At 48.2% G+C, this 25,464-nt stretch overlaps 1 protein-coding gene across 11 annotated transcripts in view; it reads left to right on the top strand.

Moving 5' to 3' along the window:
* The window catches only part of EVA1C (eva-1 homolog C), a 112,985-nt gene that overhangs the window by 72,352 nt on the left and 15,169 nt on the right, over positions 1-25,464 (top strand). For 6 of the 11 annotated variants that reach the window (XM_043892686.1, XM_043892683.1, XM_043892682.1 and 3 more), the window contains 3 exons: positions 8,861-8,941; positions 9,980-10,069; positions 20,670-21,238. In XM_043892686.1, coding sequence (XP_043748621.1) covers positions 8,861-8,941; positions 9,980-10,069; positions 20,670-21,046 — 548 coding nt within the window. In that variant the 3' untranslated portion in view covers positions 21,047-21,238. Of the gene's footprint in view, positions 1-8,860; positions 8,942-9,979; positions 10,070-10,206; positions 11,047-19,101; positions 20,047-20,509; positions 21,239-25,464 lie in introns of those variants that run through there. The other 5 variants (XM_043892685.1, XM_043892684.1, XM_043892689.1 and 2 more) reach the window with 5 other exon arrangements.

The raw sequence follows: 25,464 nt of genomic DNA, 5'->3' as shown, positions 1-25,464 counted from the left end.
AAAAATTTAAGAAGAGTCTCTTCAACTCCCAAAGAAACCCTGGACCGTTTAGCAGTCACCTCCCAATCTACCCCTCGCCCCCCAGCCCCACCCCAAGCAACTACCACTTTCCGTCTTATGAATTTATCTCTTCTGGACATTTCATATGAATGGAATTGGACAATGTGTGATTCTCTGTGACTTGCTTCTTTACCTAGTGTGTTTTCAAGGTGCATCTATGTTGGAGTATGTGCCAATACATCATTCCTTTTTACAGCTCAATAATATTTTGTTGCAACCCCAGCCTTTTATATCCTGAGCTAAATATGTCCTCTCCAAATCAGAGCTGGAATAGGTACAGTGAAGTAGCTGTAGAAATATATTCCCAAAATAATAGCGCCCACATTCACGTTCCAGGAGGCATGGTTTTATTTGCCCTCCAGTCTTTACTGGTTCCCGTGTGAAGCAGCTCTGGGTAGCCTGGAACCTATTCTGGTTGAGTTTCCTCAAGAAACTCAAGAAGTCACATGTGCATTCTAAATCGCTTCCAACTCTGTGCTACCCCATGGGCTGCAGCCCTGCCAGGCTCCTCTGTCCATGGGATTCTCCAGGCAAGAACACTGGAGTGGGTTGCCATGCCCTCCTCCAGGGGATCTTCCCCACTCAGGGATGGAACCTGTGTCTCTTATGTCTCCTGCATTAGCAGGCGAGTTCTTTACCACTAGCACCACCTGGGAAACCCCAGGAAGCCACACAGAACAGTCTGAAGTTCTAGTAACTGCAGGTCTCTCTAGCTGAGCGTGGAAGGGAGGGCAGGATGTTAACCTGCAAATAAGGTGGATTTCCTGGTATGCCTTCCCGGGTGAGGCAAGGGCAGTGCCCAGTCTGAGGCTCCTTTTAGCTAAGACAGGGTGGGCTTTCAGGGCCTGAGGAGTCACACATCCCAGCCCAAGCTTCCTCTGCTTCATTCACTCATTCAGCACGTTGTGGGTGTGTTTTAGTTAAAAAAGAAAAGACGCTGTTATGAATTATCAGTGGAGGAAGAGAAATGTGCCTAACGGCTCAGTCATGTCAGACTCTTTGCGACCCCATGGACTGTAGCCCACCAGGCTCCTCTGACCATGGGATTCTCCAGGCAAGAAGTGGGTTGCCATGACCTCCTCCAGGGAAAAAGATCAAATCCAGGTCTCCCACATAGCAGACAGATTCTTTACCGTCTGAGCCATGAGGGAAGTCCTGGGGGAAGAGAGATGAGCATTAAACAAATAACCAGAGAAATCTGTCTTTACCCATTGTGATGAACGATGCTTCAGCAAAGGGCAGGATGGAACTTCCCTGGTGGTCCAGTGGCTAAGACTCAGCTCCCAATGGGGGGCTACCGAGGTTAGATCCCTGGTCAGGGAGAACCCACATGCCGCAACTAAGACCCAGTGCAGCCAGATAATTTTATTTTTTTAAAGGCCAGGATGCTGTGCAGAAGGATAATGGTAGAGGGGCTGTTTTAATTTGGCGGGAGAGTTGAGAAATCTTCTAAAGAGTACCTTCCTTGGGGGTGAATTTGCCCCTGTGCTCTGAGGGGTGGGCAGGCATGAGCTGGCAGATGCTGAGTGGGAGAGGAGGAGTGAGTGGGTGAGGAAGCAGGTGGGTGAGGTGGTACAAGAGGGGGCCAGGATCAGGTCCTGTGGGGCCTGGGAGGAGGTGCCAGCAGGAGACTCATTCAGTGATGATGTTTAGACTCTTAAAGGACAGCTCCGGCTGAAAGGTAGAGGGGGGGCTGGGCACAGACCAGTTAGACCAGAAACGGGCCCGAAGACATGGTAAAAATTGGGCGGATTGGAGAGTTTTGGGAAAGTAGGAAGATAATTTGAGATGCTGGGGGCACCTGGCCTATTTGGAAAGATTGGGGTCCAGAGAAGGTGATGAGGGCCAGAAGTATGTGTCCTTTGTCACCATGGGGTGGGAGCAGAGGCTCTGGGGATGGATGGAGGGACGGCTTAGAGTTCCAACCACACGGCTCTGGCTCTCGTCTTCTCAAAAGAAGTGTGAGCTGAGGTGGTCGGCTGTGAGGATGGGGCGTGGGGAAGGGGAGAGGGGATGGAGGAGGTGCAAGTCTGAAGTGAGGGCCGTGGGGGCCGGAGGGCAGGCTGACTTCAGAAAGGACAGTGGTGGTGCTAGCTTGGTGTGCCGAGGGCCTGTGAGGTTAGTGGTCGAAGTTCTTGGGGACGCTGGTCTGCCTGGTTGGTGGGTGCGTCCAGCTAGATGTGTGAGGGCTGGCTGGGGGACATGGGCTCCTCCAGGCTTACTGGTTCGGATGAGGTCAGAGGATGGCCGGGGAGGCATCTGAGTGAGTTCACTGGAGGAAGGAGGCCGAGGTCAGAGAGGGGGCTTTGTGTCTTGGTTTCGGATGTTGGACCTTGGACAGTTCCCTCCTTGTCTTCCCTCTGGGTCCCCAGGAGTTATTCTAAAGGAGAGGAGGTGACTCTCACTCTGAGCAACTCAGCGTCCCCAACCCCTCCTCCCTGCTCCCACATCCAAACAAATGCCTTCTCAGGCAACTTCTTATCACTTCTAATCACCTTCTAAGTGGTTGACATTTTTAAATCATTTCTCCCCCTGACAGATGGGTCGTCACTGTGAAATTGGATCATTAGAAAGTGATTTGCAATGTCTGTATTTTTTTTTTAGATCACCAAATGGGGCGTGGAATGTGGGCATTTTGTGTTTAAAAAAAAATATTCCCACTCATGTGGAAGTTCATACAGAAATGAAGGATGTCAGGAATTAATTTCTAAGCGGATCTGTCTTACTCCTTTGGATATGAGTGAAGAAACCAATTTGAGCTGGTTTAAGCCAAAAGTGAGTTGGGTTGGGGAGGTAGCCTATGGCTAGAAGGCCATCTTCAGAAGCCAGACCAGGAAGGAAAGGCTCAGGGTGGGACTAAACCGGAAACTTCTTGAGCATGAAGTCTCTCTGTCTCTCTCTCCTCTCGCTCGCCTCTACAGCTTTTCTCTGAGCCTGGGCTAGATGGCCTACAGTCATTCCCACAACCCAGGTGATTCTTACGTTACACTTTTATGTTCTAACAATGTGAAGACTCCCAATCTGGCAACTTCCTTCCAGATTCCTACCAGAGAGCTGTTTCTTTGACTGGTCTGGGGTCAGGTAGCCCCCTCCTGTGATCTGCCTTGGCCAGGGACCATGTGACATGATATGATTATAAACTTGGCTGCCAGAGAGCAGCCCAGCCAACCTCCCACCCTAATCTAGATGCTCTTACGTAAGAGGCTCAGGGAAGTGAAGGAAAGTCACTCAGTCGCGTCTGACTCTTTGCGACCCCATGGACTATAGAGTCCATGGAATTCTCCAGGCCAGAATCCTGGAGTGGGTAGCCTTTCCCTTCTCGGGGGGGAGCTTCCCAACCCAGGGATCGAACCCAGGCCTCCTGCATTGCAGGCAGATTCTTTACCAGCTGAGCCACCAGGGAAGCCCAAGAATACTGGAGTGGGTAGCTATCCCTTCTCCAGCGGATCTTTCCAACCCAGGAATCGAACCAGGGGTCTCCTGCATTGCAGGTGGATCCTTTACCGACCAAGCTTTCAGGGGAGCCCGAGACCCAGAGAAGGTCCACCCCACTGATGTCTGTTCCAATACCCGTCTCCTAACTGCGGTCTCCTCTCGGGCTTTGCTGTCCTGCCCAGCAGTCTTGAGGTGCCCACCCAGGAGGTTACCCCACCCCTTGGGTTGGGGGGAGTGAGCACTGTGGCCCTGCCCTCATTGGGTGGAATGTGGTGATTCCAGGCCCCAGTGATGTAGCGGACCAGGAGGGCTTCCCAGGGGGGTGGGTCAAGTGAGACAAGGTGAGTGAGAGTCAGCAAGGTGAAGGGCAGGCAGATATTGGGAGGTGAGCACAGGGCCTCGGGGCCTCGGAGATGGGAGACTAAGGATTGGCTTGTAGCTGAGGGCGCCTGGTGGCTCAGATGGCAAAAGAATCTGCCTGCAATGCAGGAGACCTAGGTTCAATCCCTGGGTCAGGAAAATCCCCTGGAGAAGGCCGTGACAACGCTTTCCAGCATTCTTGCCTGGGAAATCCCAAGGACAGAGGAGCCTGGTGGGCTACAGTCCAGGGGTCACAGAGAGCTGGATGTGGCTTACCAACTTAACACTAAGGGCAGAGGGGAGCCTTTGGAGGGTTTTCTTTGAGAACGTAAGTAATTTACATTTTAATAAGAACATGCCTCCTATTTTTTGGCTTCAGTTAATCCTGCCTCTCCCTCCCTCACTGCTCTTTGGCTGGGCTAGAGTTTCAGCTCTCCATGTACCCTCAGGGGAATGATCCAGGCTGCAGGCCTTCTGCTCTTTGAACTGTAGGCAGCAGGTCTGGCTGATGTCAGACCCTTGGTCATTGATTGTGCTGGGAGATGTTTTGCTTGAGCACTCTTCTTTAATGCATGGCTAGATGAGGTCCTGGCTCTCAATTTTTATCCAGCTTTTGTTATTAGCCACACTTCTTGGATGGGATTAGGTTTTAGACTTTCTTCCTCATAGGAGAGGGCAGACCCAGAGAACTCGGTCAGCTTTTCCCCTCTCCTTCTCGGAGAGGGCTTCTCCCTGGGCCCAAAGCCAGTGATCCTTGAGGGTCACGGAGACAGAGGAACATCCCGCATCCCTGCCCTGACAGTTCCTGAGAGGGACAGGGAACATGCGGACCTCAGCCAGGCGTCTGCGGCTCCTCCCAGGGGCTGGGCGCCCAGAGGATGTGGGGACGAGAGGGACGGTGGTGCCGGAATGCGGGGTGCCCCCTTCAGCAGGCGCTGCACTGGGGGACAGGAGGGAGGGGTGGTGCAGGTTTGGGACCAGCAGGATGAGGGGGTGCCAGGATTCAGAGATGCACGTGCAGTGTGGGTACCTAGTGAAAAGCAACGACAGTTAGGCAGAGGTCTCTTGTCTCTGATGTGAGAAATTACTTGGGGCTCTAATTTCAACCCATGGAGGCTGCTTTATTAAAGCCGCTCTGGCCCAGGCTTGACACAGACTTATTCCGGGAGAAAATAAACTCAGGAAGGGGCCTGCCTAAATTTAGCGAACTGTTGGAGCCCATTGGAATGGTCATCTCTGGTCTTATGTAACAGACTTGAGAGGGACTGTCTGAGTGGGACTCGCTTAACGTCTTGGTTGTTGTGTGCAGTCGCTTAGTCGTGTCCGACTCTTTGGGACCCCCCGGGCTGCAGCACGCCAGGCTTCCCTGTCCTTCACCATCTCCCAGAGCCTGCTCACACTTGTTGAGTCGGTGATGCCGTCCAACCGTCTCGTCCTCTCCTTTATCCAGTTGCCAGAGGCTTAATGTCCCAGGGTCACAGAAGAGAGCAAGGGCATATGTGAGTGAGACTAGGAATTGAAGCTTCACTCTTTACTAGGTGATGGTGCGCTCTGAGCCTCAGTTTTCCCATCTGCAGGAATGGGAATGTTACACATCCTCACTAAGAGGACTCAGTCACTAAGAGGACTTCACACGATCCCACAGTTAATGGGAGCCTCGTGAAAAGTGGTTTGCTGGCTCCCCCAGTGGTTCAGACAGTAAAGAATTCACCTGCAATGCAGGAAACCCAGGTTTGATCCCTGGGTCTGGAAGGTCCCCTGGAGGAGGGCATGGCAACTCACTCCAGTGTTCTTGCCTGGAGAATTCCATGGGCAGAATGGTGGGCTGTAGTCCATGGGGTCGCAAAGAGTTGGACAGGACTGAGCGACCAACACTTTTCACCTCAAATGGAGGGGGCTGGGTTTGTGGGGTGATAATAATTCATACCCAGTGTCTGTCCTTATTCTAAATCAGTTTGAAACAGGATATAAGAATCTGACAGGTGTGTTCATAACTGTTGTCATTTTAAAGGTCTGAAAGAGTCTCCCACCGTGAGAGCCATTTTCCAGCAGTAAATGGGCAAGTTCCCTGTACCTATAGCATGTGGAGAAAGTGAAAGTCTCTCAGCTGTGTCCGACTCTTTGTGACCCCATAGACTATTCAGTCCAAGGAATTCTCCAGGCCAGAATACTGGAGTGGGTAGCCTTCCCCTTCTCCAGGGGATCTTCCCAACCCAGGGATCGAACCAGGTCTCCCACACTGCAGGCGGATTCTTTACCAGCTGAGCCACAAGGGAAGCCCAACCTATAGCATACACAGGCGATTTCATGTTTTATTCTGCAGAACTCATCCCACAATGCCCTTCGTTTCCGAGCAGTCCGTCTTTCCTGCATTGAAAAGCCTCCGGCATGTTCAGGGATCCCAGCTCTCCTCCCACTGTATCTTGGGAACGAGCCAAGAGATAGGACACAGGAAAGAAGCACCACTCATGCAGAGAAAGCTCACTCCTGCCGACGGGTCAGGGTGTAGGGGTGACGCAGAGCCTGTCCCATCAGGAAGCATCCGGGGCCACACAGCTCAGCAACCCGGGGCACCACCAGGGGTCCCGGGATCAGCAGCTTGCTGGCCAAGGGGCATTTCTAGGGAAGGGCTGGACAGCGTCCACCACCTCCAGCAATGCCACCCTGCCGCCCTGAAAAGTGACCCCCGCTGCTGACTGTCACAAAGGCACCGGGGCCTCCTGCCCATGGAATATTCACAATGTAGGAACGTCCTGGGACATCCCCCAAAAGACTTCTGTTAAGCACTTTGAGAATGTAAATGAAGTTTTCTTGCTGCTAGAAGTGTCTTACCACTGCTTTGGCAAAAAAAAAAAAAAAAAAAAGTCAGCACAGTTGAACTTGCCCAGTTTGTATTGGCTTCACTTCTATTTCCCGTTGCCACTTCTCCCAGATCCCAGCTGGGCCGAAGAACAAATAAAAACAAACAGTTTTCTGCAGCAAAAACACTTGGCTTCCTCTCCCTTCTCCCAGCTGGGCTGCAGTGCGGGGGTCTTCAGAACTCATGCTTTGCTCTCCGGTTTTGACTCCTGCTACCATCGCCTCTGCCTTGCCTGGAGGGTCTTGAGATCCGGATAGTTTATTCTTAGGGTCAATTTAGCAGACTCTTGAACCATCTTCTATGGGAATCTGTTACACTGCCCTCTCACTTTATCGTTCTGTCATCCTTTCTTACAATATGGAGAGCTGCATTCTAGCACGGAGCCTTCAGATTCTCTGTAGGCTTATTAAGAAAGTGAAGAGTTAAGAGCTGTGGGCAGAAAGCAGAATTGCAGCCGGGAGAGGTCAGTGCTGGGTTTTGAGTTGGTTCCATTCCTTTTGTTTCACTGTATCTCGGGGAAGTTGATGTTCAGCATTAACGTTCTTAAGGTGTGAGTTACACACCTTAAAATTCACCCAGTTCATGTAGAAACAATTCAGTGATTTCTGACAAATGTACAGAGCTGTCAGCCTTCACCTGGCTTCCCAGGTGGCTCAGTGGTAAAGAATTCGCCTGCCAAGGTAGGAGACGTGGGTTCGATCCCTGGCTCAGAAAGATCCCATGAAGAAGGAAATGATGACCCACTCCAGCATTCTTGCCTGGGAAACCTATGGACGGAGGAGCCTGGGGTCACAAAGAGTCGGACACGACTGCGCATGCACACAAGTGCAGGTTTCACCATACTCCAATTTTAAAACACCTCCGTGATCCCCCAAAGCTCCCTCATGGGCACACGTGGTCACTCCCCATCCCCACCTCGGTCTTGAGGTGCTCCGTCGCTCAGTCCTGTCCTACTCTTTTGCAACTCCCTGGCCTGTAGCTCGCCAGGCTCCTCTGTCCATGGGATTTCCCAGGCAAGAATACTGGAGTGGGCTGCCATTTCCTCCTCCAGGAGATCTTCCGGCCCCAGAGATCGAACCCATGTCTCCCTTGTCTCCTGCAATGCAGGCAGATTCTTACCACTGAGTCAACGGGAACCACTAGCTTACTTTCTGTCCCTGTAAACCTGTCATTGTCTGGAGATTTCATATGAACGGAATCATGCCGTATGTGTTCTTGTGTCTGGCTTCCTTCACTGAGCGTAATGTTTTTGAGGTTTATCCATGTTGTAGCAGTCGGCCTTCTGTATCTGTGGGTTCCACATGCGTGGATTCAACCAACCACAGAACTGAACATATTTGAAAAAGAGTTCCTGAAAATTCCAAAAAGCAAAACTTGAATTTACTCCACATTGACAAACTATTTACTATAATACATTTACATTGTATTTATGACTATTTACATTGTATTAAGTATTATCAGTAACCTAGAGATGATTTAAAGTATACGATAGGATATTGGGTGGGTTACATGCAAATCAGATGCCATCTTATATGAGGGAATTAAGCGCCTGTGTATTTTGGTATCCAAGGTGGATCCTGGAACCAAACCAAGAGGATCCCAGTGATTGGACTCCATTCCTTGCTGTTGCTAAATATTATTCTATTAGATAGATACACCATATCGCTAAGTCTTGCCTGGCTCGTTTGCAACCCCATGGACTATAGCCCACCAGGTTCCTCTGTCCATGGGATTTCCCAGGCAAGAATACTGGAGCGGGTTGCCATTTCCTTTTCCAGGGGATCCTCCCGAGGGTAGGGATCAAACCTGCAGCTCTTACATTACATTCTTTACCACTGAGCCACCAGGGAAGCCAACTAAATACTATTCTTGGGATAGACATACCATATCTTCTTTATTTGTTCTCCATGGTGTTGTTGTTTTGTTTTTTTTTAATACTACACGGTAGATCTAAGGGGTAACCTTTCTGGGACATTTGATGATCACGTGGGTACCACTGGTGTATCTGTGTGAGTGTGTTGGACAAGCAGAGTGAATGATATATGTACTGATTTGAAAATTGATCTTTTTAAATCTTATCGACAGGACATTTTAAAGATCTGTTAAGTGTCCAAAGTATCTAAAATATCTCTTTTTGGTTTTCAGTTCCCAAGAATATACTCACAGCAATTGATCCATCAGTTGCTAATATAAAACCTTCTGTGAAGCAGAAAGACGGCGACTACGGTAATGTTTATGGCTTACTACCAAGGTTTCTCGTTAAGTAAAGGTGCACAGCCCCACGTGGCCACAGGTGGATGCACTGGTTAGGACACAGAGGGCCCTCAGGTGTGTGCGCTGCCGGCTCTGAGAACGGCAGAGCTGTGGCAGATGGTTACTCACGGTGGCCAACCTGGGGTGTTTTGAATTATAAGTAGGGTAAATCCTCCTTCCGTTCCCCTTTATTTCCTAAAGGAAAAAATCACCTTGAAAATGGAGATCTGCTCAGAAATAAATCTGGGGTTCCTGGATTATCTGATGGGCTTGTTGGAAAGACGATCCCATTTGGGAACCTGAAGGGTCAGACCCAGGCTGGACCTGCAGACCTCCATCCATATATGCCCTTCTGCCTCAGGTTTTCCCTGGGCTTTGGTAAATAAGGGACTGAATATTTTGGGTTTGTCTTTAAAATCAAATCTAGAATGGAATTTAGACTCTTGGGGCTCCTAGTAGAAACTACAGAGGCCCCCAAGACAGTCTGTGTAAGATGTTGTACTTTGTGGGTTGAGAGTTTTTCTTGTGTTACTTTAATTCCATTTATGAAGTCTTTTCCCTCTAAGTATAAAAGTAAAGTATGCTTGATATGGAACACACAGGAAAATATCAAGTAAATAGAACTCCTTCCTAGTCTCAAAGCCTGGAATAATTGTTGTTAATATTCTAGCTCTGCCCCTCTAGCTCTCCACCAGGCCCTGCCTCTCTCATCCTCTCTGCTCTTTCTAACAGGGCTCCTACCAGGTTCCCATCAATATCCTGGCCCCCCTGCAGTGGAGGCCTGAAAACCCTATCTAACATTCCCAGGGTCCCCAGAGGCCATAAGCTACTATCTGCTAAAATGCTCTTTCTGGCTTAGTCGTCCCTAGTTTTGTCAAAGGCCCACTTATTGGATTTCTGTGGCTTTTTATTTATGATGGCAGTCCTGGTTTAGGAACAAAAGGCAAACTGGGAACAGCTATGATTAATCAGCCTTTCATTTTTTTGTTGTTGTTGTTTTTAATGAAACAGGTGTAGACCTTGACCCAAGGGAACCGAGGATTCTGAGGAAAGATGGCGTGATTGTCAGCCACTCGTTGGCAGCATTTGCTTACATTAGAGGTAGGTAATTGAAAACTTCCTAGATGGATTTACTGAATCCTTATTCACAAATGTTCTGTTTAATTGTAACACTTGGATGGCTAAAGAAAGCGGGGAACTTCCGTGCTGGTCCAGTGGCTAAGACTCTGCATTCCCAGTGCAGGGGGCCTGTTGGATTCTTGGTCAGGAAACTAGATCCCACATGCTGCAACAACAACAAAAAAAGGTCCCGCGTGCCTCAACTAAGACCCAGCACAGCCAAATAAAATATTAAAGAAGACAGACTTTAAATTTGACACAGCAACTGCAGTCTTCTACAATCCAGAAGCACAGAGATCTGAATTTAGGTACTGGTCCACTGGCGATCAACAAGAGAACCACAAACACTTAAGTCACACTCTCCAGCAGCTAGTCTCCAGGGGAATTTTCCACTTTGCAAAATAGGAAGCTGAGGAATGCATTTTCCGGCTTGAAAACTTGGGAAGGGCACAGGATTATTGAATTCCACCCTTGGCTGGAAGAACATTGAGCCGAAAGATGACTTACTGAACAGAACAGGTCGTGGTCTGTGGAGGCAGAGACCCTTTCTGAGTCACCAGCATTACTGCTCGCGGTTGCCAAGGCTTCCCTGGATAATCTTCCCCTCGAGGATCAATCAGACTCCATCCTCCTTAATTAGCGGAGCCCAAATGGCTTGTCTGCAAGGGCATGGTGCACGCTGTCTTTCCTCGTCAGCCTCTCTGCTTACCTCTGGATGGACCGTATTTTGGAATGTTGACTCTGCAAGTTTTGGCAATGCCTGCCTGACTCTGTTCAGGGAGCCAAAATTTCTGAGAACTTTTGTAAAATACATGGTAACAGAACACATCATGGCATGACTTATTCGAGCCCTTGCCAGAGCTGGGGCTATTTGGAGTGAGCCTTCCGTAGAGGATAATAAAGGCTTGAGGAGACACCTCAACCCAGGAGCTGGAGTAATCTTGGGACCTTCTTACCAATATTCTCCTTGTGTGGTGGTTGTGTGGTTGTTGAGAGTCCTCTCCTTTCTAACCACCATCCCATTTCTGTTCCTGATAATTGTCAAACTTAAGAGATATAAGGGATTTTATTGTTGGAAATATCTCATATTTTCAGAGTCCCTAGAGAGCCCCTTGGTGGAAAGGCAATGTGAAAATCCTTTGCAGAGAGGCATGACGGCTAGGCTGCTTATGTGCTGCGGCCACTCTGGGCTGTAGCGTTCTCCTCAACAACTGTCTTGTTCAGCTCAGGCGGCCTTAACAAGAGACCATGGACCGGATGGCTTAAACGACAGAACTGTATTTTCTTCCTGGCTTGAAGGCCATGATCAAGGTTCCAGCAGGCCTGGTGCCTAGTGAGGGCTGTCTTCATGGCTTGTAGACAACCTTTCCCTGTGTCCTCACACAGCAGGGAGGGAAAGAGAGAAAGAAAACACTAGGTGTCTCTTCTTTTTTTTTTTAACCGAACTATAGCTGATTTAATGTATTGTGTTAATTTCTGCTGTAATCAAAGTGATTTTGTTATCAGTTCAGTTCAGTTATACATATATTAATATACACATTCATTCTTTTTCATGTTCATTTCCATTATGGTTTATCACAGGCTATTTAATGTAGTTCCCTGTGCTATACACTAGGATTTTGTTGTTTACTCATCTTATATATGATCGTTTGCATTTGCTAATCCCAAACTCCCAGTCCAACCTTCCCCCACCCGTACCCTCACCCCTGGTAACCCCAGGCCCATTCTCTATGTCTGTGAGTCTGTAGATAAGTTCATTTGTGTCATATTTTAGATTCCATTTAGTGTCTCTTCTTATAAGGACACTAATCCTGTTGGATCAGGGCCCCACCCGTATGACCCCATTGAAACTTAATTATCTCCTTATAGGTTCTGTCTCCAGATATAGTCACATTGGGGGTTAAGGCTTCAGTGCATGAGTTTCAGAGGTTACAATGCATAGTAGTGACCCTGACAGAGGGACTCATCCCCTCTCCTGCACACAAGGAAGCTGAGATCAGAGGACTTGAGCCGTGTTCCTGAGGACACTGCGTGGCCAGCAGCAGGGCAGGATCTGCCTCAACAGATACAAAACCTGCCCTCCAGCTTCTCCAAGAGAGACGTGTGCCCTTCAGAATTTTGAAGGATGGAAACCTAATATCCTCGGGAGATCTGAATTAGCTTCTCTCCATCCTTATCTATCCTCTTGCACACTCATAACTCCAAGAAGTCATTGCCGTTGTTGTTCAGTTCCTAAGTCATGTCCAGCTCTTTGTGACCCCATGGACTGCAGCACGCCAGGCTTCCCTGTCCTTCGCTATCTCCCGGAGTTTGCTCAAACTCATGTCCATTGAGTCAGTGATGTTATCTAACCATCTCATCCTCTGCTGCCCCCTTCTCCTTCTGCCCTTGATCTTTCAAAGTATCAGGGTCTTTTCCAGTGAGTCAGCTTTTTGCATCAGATGGCCAGAGTATCAGAGCTTCAGCTTCAGCATCAGCATCAGAAGTCCTTGGAGAGATTTACTTATTAGGCACTCATCTCTCCACTAGACATTAAGGTTTCAGCTGCAGATGTTTGTCATCCTAGTCATTGCCATATCCTAGTGGCTGAGACAGAGCTGGCGCCGAGTAGACGCACAGTTAACGGTTAATTAGTGAGCAGATGATGAGTCCTCCTCTGGTCTCATGAGCTATCCCGTACCTTATCATCACCCTGTATTTGCTGTTTGTAAGTATCCAATTTCTAAGGACCGTACAGACTCCGTGGGTTATTGGGTTTTACCGAGGGATGTTTAGGCATGTTCTGAGGCCAAGCCAAAATTTCATGTCAAAGAGAAAGAGACTCTGAATGTGTTGTGTCAGGTGTTAATGAAACGGAGCTGCTACTAGAAGTTCATTCGTCAAATCACAGAGGCTCACAAAGTCTTAGGGGGAAGGGGCCTCTGCCCTTGCCTGTGAATTTCCTGGGTGTGTTACTCCCTGGGTTTGTTACTCTTCTGAATGATCCCCAGCTCACAGCATCCTCCTCACTGGTTAGGCCAGCACACTGCAGTGAAGTGCAGGACCTTAGGCTGAGCCATTTCAACACAAGCATCGCATGATGAGAGTATCACCTTCATCATCACTAGAAAGTGGTGCCCCAGCCAACTCTCAGTGGCATCTTCATCCTTGATGTAGGGATGTGATCTGAAGGCTGGACCAGGCTCCCTGGGCACCCACTGAGAGGAGGAGGCCCTCCTAGGGGAGAGGTCCCAACAGAAGCTACCAAGGGTGAGCTGGGAAGATTCTGGCAAAATCACCAAATAGACAATGGACTGAGCAAATCAGAAGGACATGTCCTCAGGTCAGGCTACAGGTAGCTTTGTCACATTAGTGCCACCAAGTGCACGTGGGGGACCAACAGGCTAGAACCCAGAATCAAGGGGCTTATCCCGGGATGTGAAGACACAGAGGCTGGTGGAACAGACACAGAAATACCCAAGGGTTCCTGATGGACGATTTCTCTTTGAACAATTTAAATGGTTTGTGAGACATCTCCACAGGAATGTTTGAATTTGTGTGTGCTCAGGCGCTCAGTCATGTCCGACTCTTTGTGACCCCATGGACTATACTAGGTTCCTCTGTCCATGGAATTTTCCAGACAAGAATACTGGAGTGGGTTGCCATTCCCTTCTCCAGGGGCTCTTCCTGACCCAAGAATCGAACCCACGTCTCCCGTGTCTCCTGCATTGGCAGGCAAATTCTTTACCACAGCGCACTGGGGAAGCCCACGTTTGAATTTACCCTCTTCTCAATGATATAGACATATTTATTGAATTCATTCTAGAATTTAGATCATGGGTCTGAAGAAACTCATAGAAAATTTTCGAAGTTAAGGAAATGGAAAGGGATGGATGTGTGTGTGTCTCTCTGTGTGAGTGTATGTGTGTGTGTCTCTGTGTGTGTATGAATGTGTGTGTGTGTGTGTTGGAGATTTGGGGAAGTGACTTTGTTAGCTGGCTCAGCTGAAGATTGTGTCAAAGGATATTTATTTAGTCTTGCTCAGAACTTGATGTCTTCCATTCCATCTAGTGAGCATTTTTATTAATAGTTCCTGCCCTTCACGGCCTAGTATTTCTGACCCTGCTTTGGACTTGGGCCTGTGTGTGTCCTTGGCCTCTGGCAGAGCTCACTGTGGACTTTCGGGGTGCATGGGGGTAAGCGGGGCCATGGGTGAGAACGCAGCATTTCTGCACGTTCTGCATTGGGAGGGTGTCATTGTTTCATGTGAAAGGAGCTCCAGGATATCAGACAGACCCACAATGAAACAGAAGTATCATAACACATTCCGAAGTTGGAGTTACATGATCCCCTGTCAGGGAGAAGGAGGGGAAATCAGCAGCGGCTTGTCATGGAGGGGTGGGTTCTGAAGTGTTCCCACGGCCTCTGATCTTTGGTCCCAAGACAGAAAGTTACTATCACATCCCTAAGCGCTGTCAGACCAGGCCCAGCACGCCTCCTGCTTTCACCCGACGGTAGCAGGGCCCCCGGGATGGAACTCTCGCCCAGTCTCTTGGTGTCTTTTTTAGACACAGTAACTTTGAGCTGGAGCTGTGTTGGCTGCAGACCAGAGTTCTAAGGGTCGAGGGACCTTAAAGGCCACGGGCCACCATGGTGAGACTCCCCAGGGTTTGCTACCACTGATGAAATGCAAGTCACTCACTGGGGCTGCGAGAGTAAGACTGACAAGAGCACAGTGTGAAGATTCTGTTTAACACGGAGGCTAACGCCTTTATTTTAACAGAATATATAATAGGAAAGGTGAATGGTCGTTGCTGACCCACAAAAAGACGCAGGGATTCTTGGCCTCCAGAGGAGAAGAATTCAATCCGCGGCCAGAGATGAGGCTTGATCACTCAGAGCTTTTGTGTAATAAAGTTGTATTAAAATATAAAGGAGATAGAGAAAGCTTCTGACATGGGCATCAGAAGGGGGCAGAAAGAGTGCCCCCCATCTAGTTTTTAGCTGGATGTTATATAGTCACTAGCCGTCTGTTAATGAAAGAAAGGAATGTCTTAAAACTCAGAATGGCACCAGGCCCCTCATCCATAAGATGTATTTTGGGATAATCTTGGCACCAGATGAGTCATCCTGGGCCATAAAACGATTGACTTGAATCCTGTAGAAGGGCAGATTACCATACAAATAGTTTCCTTTACACAGATTAGGGGAACAACGTCTGAGTATAACATAATGGTTTGTCAAGTCAGTTCTGAGCCATTAGAGTCTGGGGTGAATGCATAGTATATTAACATAGCTTTAGGACAAACATTTCCATAAGAAAAATGCATTGGTTAACTCAGAGTTGGAGAATAGTTAACTTCAGGGTGGAACCAGGTGTCATTATGGCAACACAGTATTTTAAGAGAAACCTCCTTTTTAAATTTGTATAGAGAAGGGGGAAAAAAATATATACATACATATATATATATATACACACACACATATATATCACTAGCTTGTTTCCTCCTGCCGCTTAAGAGAGATAAAAGTGTCTGACACTTGCAGCCTATTTCCTCTGTTTGGAGACCCCTGGCCGTCCTGCCTGTTACCCTCTCAAAGGGCTTCCCTGGTAGCGCTAGTGGTAAAGAACCCAGCTGTCAATGCAGGAGATGTAAGAGATGTGGGTTCTTAGATCTTCCAGGACCCTGGGTCGGGAAGGTCCCCTGGAGGAGGGCATGGCAACCGTCCTCTTAGTGTAAAGCCTGGGCCTCTGGAGAGAGCTCTGACCCGAGGTTAGGTTCCCGCTGGGTGGTGGCTTTGGGCAAGTGAGAACAGGAGGACCTGGGCCAGTTCCCAGCCACGGCTCCTTCAGCTAACATCTGTGATTCTGTGACTGCAGACCAGTTGGTTCAGTTGACTAGGAAACCTCGATTCCAGTTGGCTGGCCCAAGAGTTGCCACATTTTCCATCTTTGATCGTTGGACCTCAGCAGACTCGGTATAATGGCCTGAAGAGTGATCACTTGGCAGGACGTTCACGGGAGCCAGAGGTGCCTAGGGTCTGATGAGTGAGAAGCTCTGCTGGCACCAGAATCCAGATCCCCACACCCAGAGCAGAGGGAGAGAGGAAGAAAGGCCGCTAACATCATGGATCCCCCAACCCCAGGCCACCAAGCCTAGTGCTGTAGATCCACGGCCCCTCCCTTCCAGCCCTCAGCAGAGAGCTTTGTCACCCTCAGTTAGGACTGGGCACTGGGGATTGGGCGGAGAACAAGGCGGTTCAGCCCCAGCGCTCAGGGAGCTTGCATTCTTTGGGGTGAGAAAGGACAAAAAACACTCAGAGACTTAGCGACATTCGAGAGGCTGTGAGACCTAGTGACGGGGACTGAGTCCAGGCTGGGCATGGGGCACAGAGGCCTGGATGAGGAGGGGAGTGAGAACATTCCAGGCAGAGGAACGGCATGTGCAAAAGCTCCAAGGAGCCCAGGCATCTTGCCCCCGCGAGGGCCGGAGAGAGGCCAGTGGCCAGAAAGCAGCAAGCAGGGGCTCGAGGCTTTGGAGTTGAACTTGTGGAGGCTGGTTGCACCGGCCAGGTTCTAGCAAGCTTCACAGGTGATGGTCAGGGTTTGCTTTTTATCTTATAGGCGGGGAGAGAGAGGGTTATAGGTTTTTAGTAGGACAAAGATGTGATCTGATGTGCATTTTTAAAAAGATGACAATTCCAATAGGGAAGATGGATGAGGAGGGCGGGAAAGGAGAAAGGAGACCAGCCTGGGGCGGGAAAGGTGGAGAAGTGTTATCCTTCCTGGTTTTCAGATAAATTCACTAGATCCAAAGACACCGTAATGTTAGGAAAATACAGGTCATTCACCATGTATATGCCGTCTAATGCCTAATATCAACAATATATGGGGCCTGTACGTATATATAGATACACCTAGCACAGACCCAATTTTAAAAGTGGGCAAGTGTCATGAGCCTGCATTTTGACAAGAGAGACTAGGTAAGCATCTGAAGAGATGTATATATAATTGGGGATCAGGGAAATCAAGTCAAGCCACAGTGAGATAAAGTTTTGTACCCATACGATTGGGAAAAAGCTAGAATCCTGTCCATACCTAATGCTGGAGAAGACGAGGAGTCACGCGATTTCTCAGGCATGGCAGGACTCCAGAAGCCACCCTGGCCATATTTCCCCAAAGTCACACGTCTTACAACTCATTCAGTTGCCCTCCTAGGTCAGCTCCGGAGAGAAACACTTGCACGTGTCGACCCAGGGACATTTGCAGGAATGGTCACGGCTACAAGGCCCGCAGAAGGAAGCCTGGCAGCCCCCAGATGCCCACCGCCTGGCGACTGCGTGAACGAGCCACAGTGCAGTCGGGACACGGAGCAGCCGTATCCTGTTCGGTTAAAAGCAGACTCCAAAGCCCAGACACTAAGCTGTCATGTTACACCCTTTTCATAAAGCTTTTAGGAATACATGGAGATGCAGAAAGCTATATTAAAAAGGCAAGCAGGGGAGGAATGACCATGGAATGCAGGTGGTAGTTACCTTGATGTGGGGGGAAGCTGGGGGGAGGGGAAGCCACAGGTTATACACAGGTATTGTTGAGGTCTAACTCCCACTCAGGGGGCTGATTCACAGCACAGGTGCTGATGACAGAATTTAAATTGCTTAATTAAATGAATAAATACAAAGGAAGGCCATGTATTGACCCATAAAGAGAATGTGTCATAGCCTAAGGATTCCCTGGTGGCTCTGTGGTAAAGAACCTATCTGCCAAGCAGGAGATGTGGGTTTGATCTCTGGGTCGGGAAGATCCCCTGGAGAAGGAACTGGCAACCCATTCCAGTATTCTTGCCTGGAGAATCCCATGGGTACAGGAGCCTGGCAGGCCACAGTCCATGGGATTGCAACTACTCAGACACAACTGAGCTACTAAACAACAACATGGTTAGTTTAATTCTTTAAAAAGAAATAGGGTTGGGAAGGAGAGAGAGAGAAAGGAAGGAAGGGGAACAGTAACTAGCCCGGCTACCTGGAACAGAGGCAGACCTCCTCTGTCCTGGCCTGAGCCCCTTGTTCGCCCCTGAGACCATTGCTGGGAATGATGGTCTTGTGGGCAAGGAGAGAAGAGGGCTGTGGGTGGTCATTGTTTCCCAGAAGCTTGACTGGCACGGGCTGTTTCTGCCTGGAACTGGCCTGTCCTGAACAGGGCTGGCTGGAAAAGGTCACAAATGGGTGGGAGTCCGTTTCGCCATCGGCAGCAGCCCTTGCAGGCATGGCAGGAGGTGATGTTGTAGGCCTGGCTGTCGGTGGGCTCAAGGTTGACGCTTTCCCAGGAGAAGGGGAAGCTGAATTATGGCTGCACTGAAAGCCCGTATCAGAACCATGAGGACAGGAGGGATTGGAGAAGACAATGATCCGGATGTTTGGTGGGGCAGTGGGGGTTGGTGGGGGGAGCAGGAGGAAGCAGGGAGAAGAAAGGAAGAGGATTTGAAGGAAAGGAAGGGGGGAGTGGAGTTAGAAGCAGTGAGTCCACTCCCAGAAGAGGCTTTGACATGCAAGGGGAGAAGGAGAAAGGATTTGCCTCCTCAGATCAGGGCCTTGGGTCTTAGCATCATTTTCTGTAATATTCTGGCTTAATGGCTTCACGACTGTGTCCCAAATGCCAGCATCTCCCAATCACCGTTCCACTACCACTCGCAGAAATAGAACACAAAAGATGTGCCTCCAGTTGACCAAATCTTCAAACTACCTCGGGGCTTCCCTAGTGGCTAAGATGGTAAAGAGCCTGCCTGCAGTGCAGGAGATGTGGGTTCCATCCCTGGGTTGGGAAGATCCCCCGGAGAAGGGAATGGCATCCCACTCCAGTATTCTTGCCTGGAGAATTCCATGGGCAGAGGAGACTGGTGGGCTGCAGTCCATAGGGTCACAAAGAGTCAGGACTGAGTGACTAGCAACACTTCCAGGATCAAAATAACCTTAACTCTGGGAAAGATATGTTGTTCTTATTTTTATAATGTTATAATATATTGTCTGCTTTGCAGACACAGCTCACTCCCCCTCTCCCCGCCAAAATCAGCTCTGCATTCAGACCTGTGTGACTTAGAGAGAGTGATGAGATTGTGCTCAGAGGGCTGACGGCAACAAAGAGCACTTGAGGCTGGTGACCTCACCAGGGACTTGAACTGCGAGTGAAGGAAGCCGACCGGGGAAGTTTCACGTTTCAAGAAGATAACGTGTCCCACTTAGAGCTCTCCCGTCAGATCACAGAAGCTGGATTTCTTGACTGGACATGAAACGTAACAGCCGTGGAGATCTGAACCTCCAGTCTGCATCTCTGGGAAGGACCGAGGCAGCGGTGACGACAGTCATTATTCAAGTGTAGTGAACAGGGGCGCGTGGGCCTGGAGGAGGATGGTTCTGTCGAGATGTAGGAGCACGTGCCAGTGGTTCTGGGTGTACGTCTCAGAAGCTGCTCACAGCTCAGGAGCTGGCTTCCCGTCCTGGCTCCACCCAAGCTCAGACGGTGGCTCCCCAGGCCACCCGCTGACCTCAGTCTGAGTCTCTATATTGGGGATTCACAAAGTACAGCCCACGGGCCGCCTTTGTAAATAAAGTTTTATTAGAACACAGCCATATCTGTATCATCTTTCATGTTACAACAGCACAGCTGAGACGTTGCAACACAGATCCTGTGGCCCACGGAGCCTAAAATAGGCCCTGTCTGACCCTTTACAGGGAAAAAACCTGTCAACTCCTGATCCATATTATGAGAGAGTTAACTGGATTGTTACTTCCCCAAATGGGAATGCTAGCACCTCAGGGGATACAGAGCTGAAGAGGAATAGTCCTTTCCACATAGGGTTAATGTAAGGATTAAACATATGTTAGGATTTAGACCAGGGTACATAGTACAAATTAGTATTACTTCTATTCCTATTATACAATCATTTGGATGTTGAACTTTCATTACCAGAACCTTTTTATTTATTTATTTATTTATTTTTTATTTATTTTATTTATTTATTATTTATTCTATTTATTTTTTAAAATTTATATTTATTTTTTAATCTGAAAGAAATTATGCTGTGTAACATTTAATCTTAGGACTTACACTCATACTTTATATGTATTTCATTTTTCAAAGTTTACTACTATTAATAAAACTAACAGCTTCTTAAATATTTGTTATGTGTCATTGAGTGTTCTGAGAGCATCATAGAAAGTAACTCAACTTTATGATAGAAAGGGGCTTTTGGCTCCATTTTACAGGTGAAAAAACTGAGGCAGAGAGAGGTGATGTAATTTGCCAAAAGTCACACAACTAGTGAGTGGCAGGCCTGCATTTGAACTCAGAAAGGTCCATTGCTATGTGTCCTCTCATAAACATACATATATTGACTCCATACATACATACATACTCCAACTCTTTCTTTTGTTTGTTTTAATTAGTAGGCGTCTGTGCTGTTAGGTGTGGATGGTCTCAGAGATGCTGTCCAGGATTGGGACTCTGCATTACCCACCTGCCCGGGCGCACGCCTGTCTCTATGGGACTTGGGCCTGGTGAGGACCGGCAGCTCCTCCGGGCCCTGACGTGTTCTCTCCTTTACAGCCCACCCCGAGAGAGCCGCCCTGCTGTTCGTGTCCAGCGTCTGCATCGGTCTGGCGCTCACGCTGTGTGCGTTGGTCATCAGAGTGTCCTGCACCAAGGACCTCCAGGAGCTGCAGCTGGCCAGGGAGCACCTGGTGCCAGGAAGCGACAAGGCCGAGGAGGACAGCCAGGACGAGGAGGGGGAGGAGGACTCCTCTGACTCTGACTTTCCAGGGGAACTCTCGGGGTTCTGTAGGACTACATATCCTGTCTACAGCTCCATAGAGGCTGCAGAGCTGGCAGAAAGGATTGAGCGCAGGGAACAGATCATCCAGGAAATATGGATGAACAGTGGCTTGGACACTTCACTCCCAAGAAACATGGGCCAGTTCTACTGAGAGCCAGATACATCTTGACGTGAGCACGCTTTCTGAGGAGGGAAGGTTCCAAAAGCCCCTCCAGTCTGTTCCACTTGTACCTTCTGTGAAGGAGAGTCTGTCATGCCATCCAATCCTGGGGAAGCCAGAAAGTTCTTAAAGGGACATTTCAAACTGTTTACAGCACATCTCAAAATAAATTGGAGGGGAGAAGTCTTTGTCTCCTGTTATTTATTTAAATTCATGTGTATATGCTAACAGAACTAGAGTTCACATTTATCGAGCACTTTTAATGCCAAGCACTGTTGCTTTTCATGCATTAAGTTATTTAATACTCATGACAACTTCATGCGATGATGCTATCATTCTCATTTTACAGATGGATTTTTAGAAGATCTCTATCTATTCATTAAGAAATTATACTAATATTCAAGATGGCAAACATGAGTTGAGTGACCTCAGGCTCACTGGTGGTATTATGTTTGGAGAAAGGGTTGGCAAAAAAAATTTTAAGGTGAAGATAATAAATATTTTAGGCATTTCTGGTCAGATGGTGTCCACCACTACTACTCACCTCCGCCACTGGAGCTCAAAAGCAACCACATCTAATACATAATGGATGAACACAGCTGTGTTTCAATAAAACTTTATTTGTGGAAACTGAAATTTGAAATTAATGAAGTTTCACATGTCATATGTTCTTAATCAATTACATTAAAATGTAAAAGCCATTCTTAGATCATGGACTGTACAAAAACAGGCCGTAGACTGGATTTGGTCTTGATTTTATAAATAAATTATGGTTTACATGGCTCAGTGGTAAAGAATCTGTCTGCCAGTGCAGGAGACAATCCATGGTGGTGGGGGGGGAGGGGCAGGTCACAAAAGAGTTGCACACAGTTTAGTGACTAAAACAACAATGGTTTTCAATGGCTCAAATGGTAAGGAATCTGCCTGCATTTCTGGGCGCCTGATGTCCTCTGCTAGTGATCAGAAGTTGTTTTGTGGAGTTTGCTCAGCGTTCAACTGTTCTTTCAATGAATTTGTAGGGGAGAAAGTGGTCTCCCCGTCCTATTCCTCCGCCATCTTAGCTCCTCCCCCAGGAATCTGCCTGCAATGCAGGAGACCCAGGTTTGATCCCTGGGTTGGGAAGATTCCCTGAAGAAGGGAATGGCAACCCACTCCAGTATTCTTGCCTGGGGAATTCCATGGACAGAGGAACCTGGTGAGCTACAATCCATCAAGTCACAAAGAGCTGGACATGACTGAGTGACTAATGAATGAAGCACAAGCTGGAATCAAGATTGCCAGGAGAAATATCAATAACCTCAGATATGCAGATGACACCACCCTTATGGCAGAAAGTGAAGAAGAACTAAAGAGCCTCTTGATGAAAGTGAAAGAGAAAAGTGAAAAAGTTGGCTTAAAACTCAACATTCAGAAAACTAAGATCATGGCATCTGATCCCATCACTTCATGGCAAATAGATGGGGAAACAGTGGAAACTGTCAGACTTTTTTGGGGGTTCCAAAATCACTGCAGATGGTGATTGCAGCAGTGAAATTAAAAGATGCTTGCTCCTTGGAAGAAAAGTTATGACCAACCTAGACAGCATATTAAAAAGCAGAGACAGTACTTTGCCAACAAAGGTCTGTCTAGTCAAGGCTATGGTTTTTCCAGTGGTCATGTATGGATGTGAGAGTTGGATGGTGAAGAAAGCTGAGCACTGAAGAATTGATGCTTTTGAACTGTGGTGTTGGAGAAGACTCTTGAGAGTCCCTTGGACTGCAAGGAGATCCAACCAGTCCATCCTAAAGGAGATCAGTCCTGAGTGTTCATTGGAAGGACTGATATTGAAGCTGAAATTTCAATACTTTGGCCACCTGATGTGAAGAACTGACTCATTGGAAAGACCCTGATGCTGGGAAAGACTGACAGCAGAAGGAGAAGTGGACGACAGAGGATGAGATGGTTGGATGGCATCACCGACTCAATGGACATGAGTTTGAATAAGCTCCGGGAGCTGGTGATGGACAGGGAGGCCTGGCGAGCTGCAGTCCATGGTGTTGCAAAGAGTCGGACACGACTGAGCAACTGAACTGAACTGAATTGAACTGAGTGACTAACACAAAATTTTTACTCTCTTGCCCAGTACAGAAAAGCTCACTGACTCCAGGCTTAGAGTTTAAGGTGCTGAAAACAATTAACTGGATTTCCCCTGCAGTACTGTGGGCAGGGGTCAAGTGGAGTTGGTTTTCAAATTATAAAAACGGGTCCTGCCAGCTTGGGAGGAGGGGCAGGTGAAGGAGTAGAAGAAAGAGAGCTAAGCAAACAGATTCCGGATGGGAGAACTGGTGATGGGTTCCTTTAGACGGCTCCCCCTGGTGGACAGGAGGTTTATAGCGGTGAAGTAGAACAAGAAAAGATTTTTTTTCTTTCTTGCCCCAGAGGTACTTAGAGCATAAAAACGATGGTGCCAAATCTTCATATGCTGACTACCAACGAGGTCTCCCTCTTTATCTTACTTCATCATCACATCAACCCTGCAAGCAGGTATAAGTCGTTGAGGAGGCTGAAGGCTGACAGGTTAAGTTTTGGGGCCAAGTCACATGGTACAAAGTGCTGGAGCTGACTCAGCGGTAAGTTGAGGAGGAAATCCCAGCTGTTCCCTCAGCATCCCAGGTATCAACAGATAGGATGGAAGGCATTTCCCTCCCAGTCCCCAGACCCTGAGGGTGGAAGGCCCATCTGAGTCACACAGAGGAGGTGGGTGTGGGGGGAAGGGTCTGTCTCTCATCAACCAGCCTGGCTGCCCGTGTCCGGGAGTGGCTGCATTTTGCTTTGCTTTGTTTTTTATAATTCAGTTTGCCTTAGTTCATTCTAGCTGCTATTACAAAAATACCATAAACTGAATGGCTTATAAACAACAGAAATTTATTTCTGTTTGGCAGGCTGAAAGTCCAAGATCAGGGGGCCAGCAAATTCAGTGTCTGGTGGGAGCCTGGCTTCCTAGCTCATAGCTGGCCATCTTCTTGCTGGGTGCCCACATGGCAGAAGGGGCTGGGACTTCTCTGAGGTCTCCTTTGGTGCATGCGCAGTTGCTCAGTCGTGTCCAACTCTTCATGACCCCATGGACTGTAGCCCACCAGGCTCCTGTCCATGGGATTTTCCAGGCAAAAATACTTGAGTGAGTTGCCATTTCTTTCTTCACGGAATCTTCCTGTCCCACGGATTGATCCTGCATCTCCTGCATTGGCAGGCAGATTCTTTACCACTGAGCCACCCAGGGAGCTGGAGGTCTCCTTTATAAGGGTGCTAGTCTTATCCATGAGGGCTCTGCCATCATGACCTAATCACTTCTCAAAGGTCCCGCCTCCAAATAACAACACACTGGGTGTTAGGGTTTAACATGAGTTTTAAGGTACACAAACTTTTAGTCTACACCAAAGTTGAAATTCATGGGAAGCAAAATTGACCATTTTAAGGCACACAGTTCAGTGGCTTTTAATACATTCACAATGTGGTAGGACCACCACTTCTACCTAATTCCAAAGTTAAGTCGCTCAGTCGCGTACAATTCTTTGCCACCCCACGGACTGTAGCCTGCCAGGCTTCTCCTGTGGGATTTTCCAGGCAAAAATACTGGAGTGAGTTGCCATTTCTTTGTCCAGAGGATCTTCCTGACCCAGGGATCAAACCCAAGTTGCCCGCATTGCAGCCTGACTCTTTACCATCTGAGCCCCCAGGGAAGCCCCTTCTACCTAATTCCAAAACATTTTCAATACCAGAAAATAAAACCCACTCCCCATTAAGCAGTCACTCCCCATTCCCTCCTTCCTCCAGCCCCTGGCAATTACCAGTCTGTCCTTATGCATTTAGTTATTCTGGGTAGTTCATATAAAGGCAATCACACATATAAGTGGAATCTTTTGTCACTGGCTTCTTTCATTTAGCATAATGTCTTCAAGTTCATTCATGCTGTGGCATGAATCAGTACTTTCTTCCTTTTTATGGCTTTTTATCCACTACATGGATAAACCAGGATTTTCTCGTGCTTCAGACGATAAAGAATCTGTAATGCAGGAGAACTGGTTCAATCCCTGAGTCGGGAAGATCCCCTGAAGAAGGAAATGGCTATCCACTCCAGTATTCTTTTCTGGAGAATTCCATGGACAGAGGAGCCTGGCAGGCTACATTCCATGGGGTTGCAAAGAGTAGGACACGACTGAAGGACTAACACTTTCATATATGGGTAGACCACGCTAAGTTCATTAACTCATCCACTTGTTGACATCGGGGTTGCTTCCACTTTGGGCTACTGTGAGTAGCGCTGCTGTAAACACTCATGTGTAGCATTTTAACGGCAGTGAAACTACAGGGGACGTCCCCAGCAGTCCAATGATTAAAACTCCAGTGCCTTCCAATGCAAGGGGTGCAGG

This window comes from Cervus elaphus, chromosome 31 (assembly GCF_910594005.1).
Source record: "Cervus elaphus chromosome 31, mCerEla1.1, whole genome shotgun sequence".
Taxonomy (NCBI): Eukaryota; Metazoa; Chordata; class Mammalia; order Artiodactyla; family Cervidae; genus Cervus; species Cervus elaphus.
This window is presented reverse-complemented; position numbering and strand designations above follow the sequence as displayed.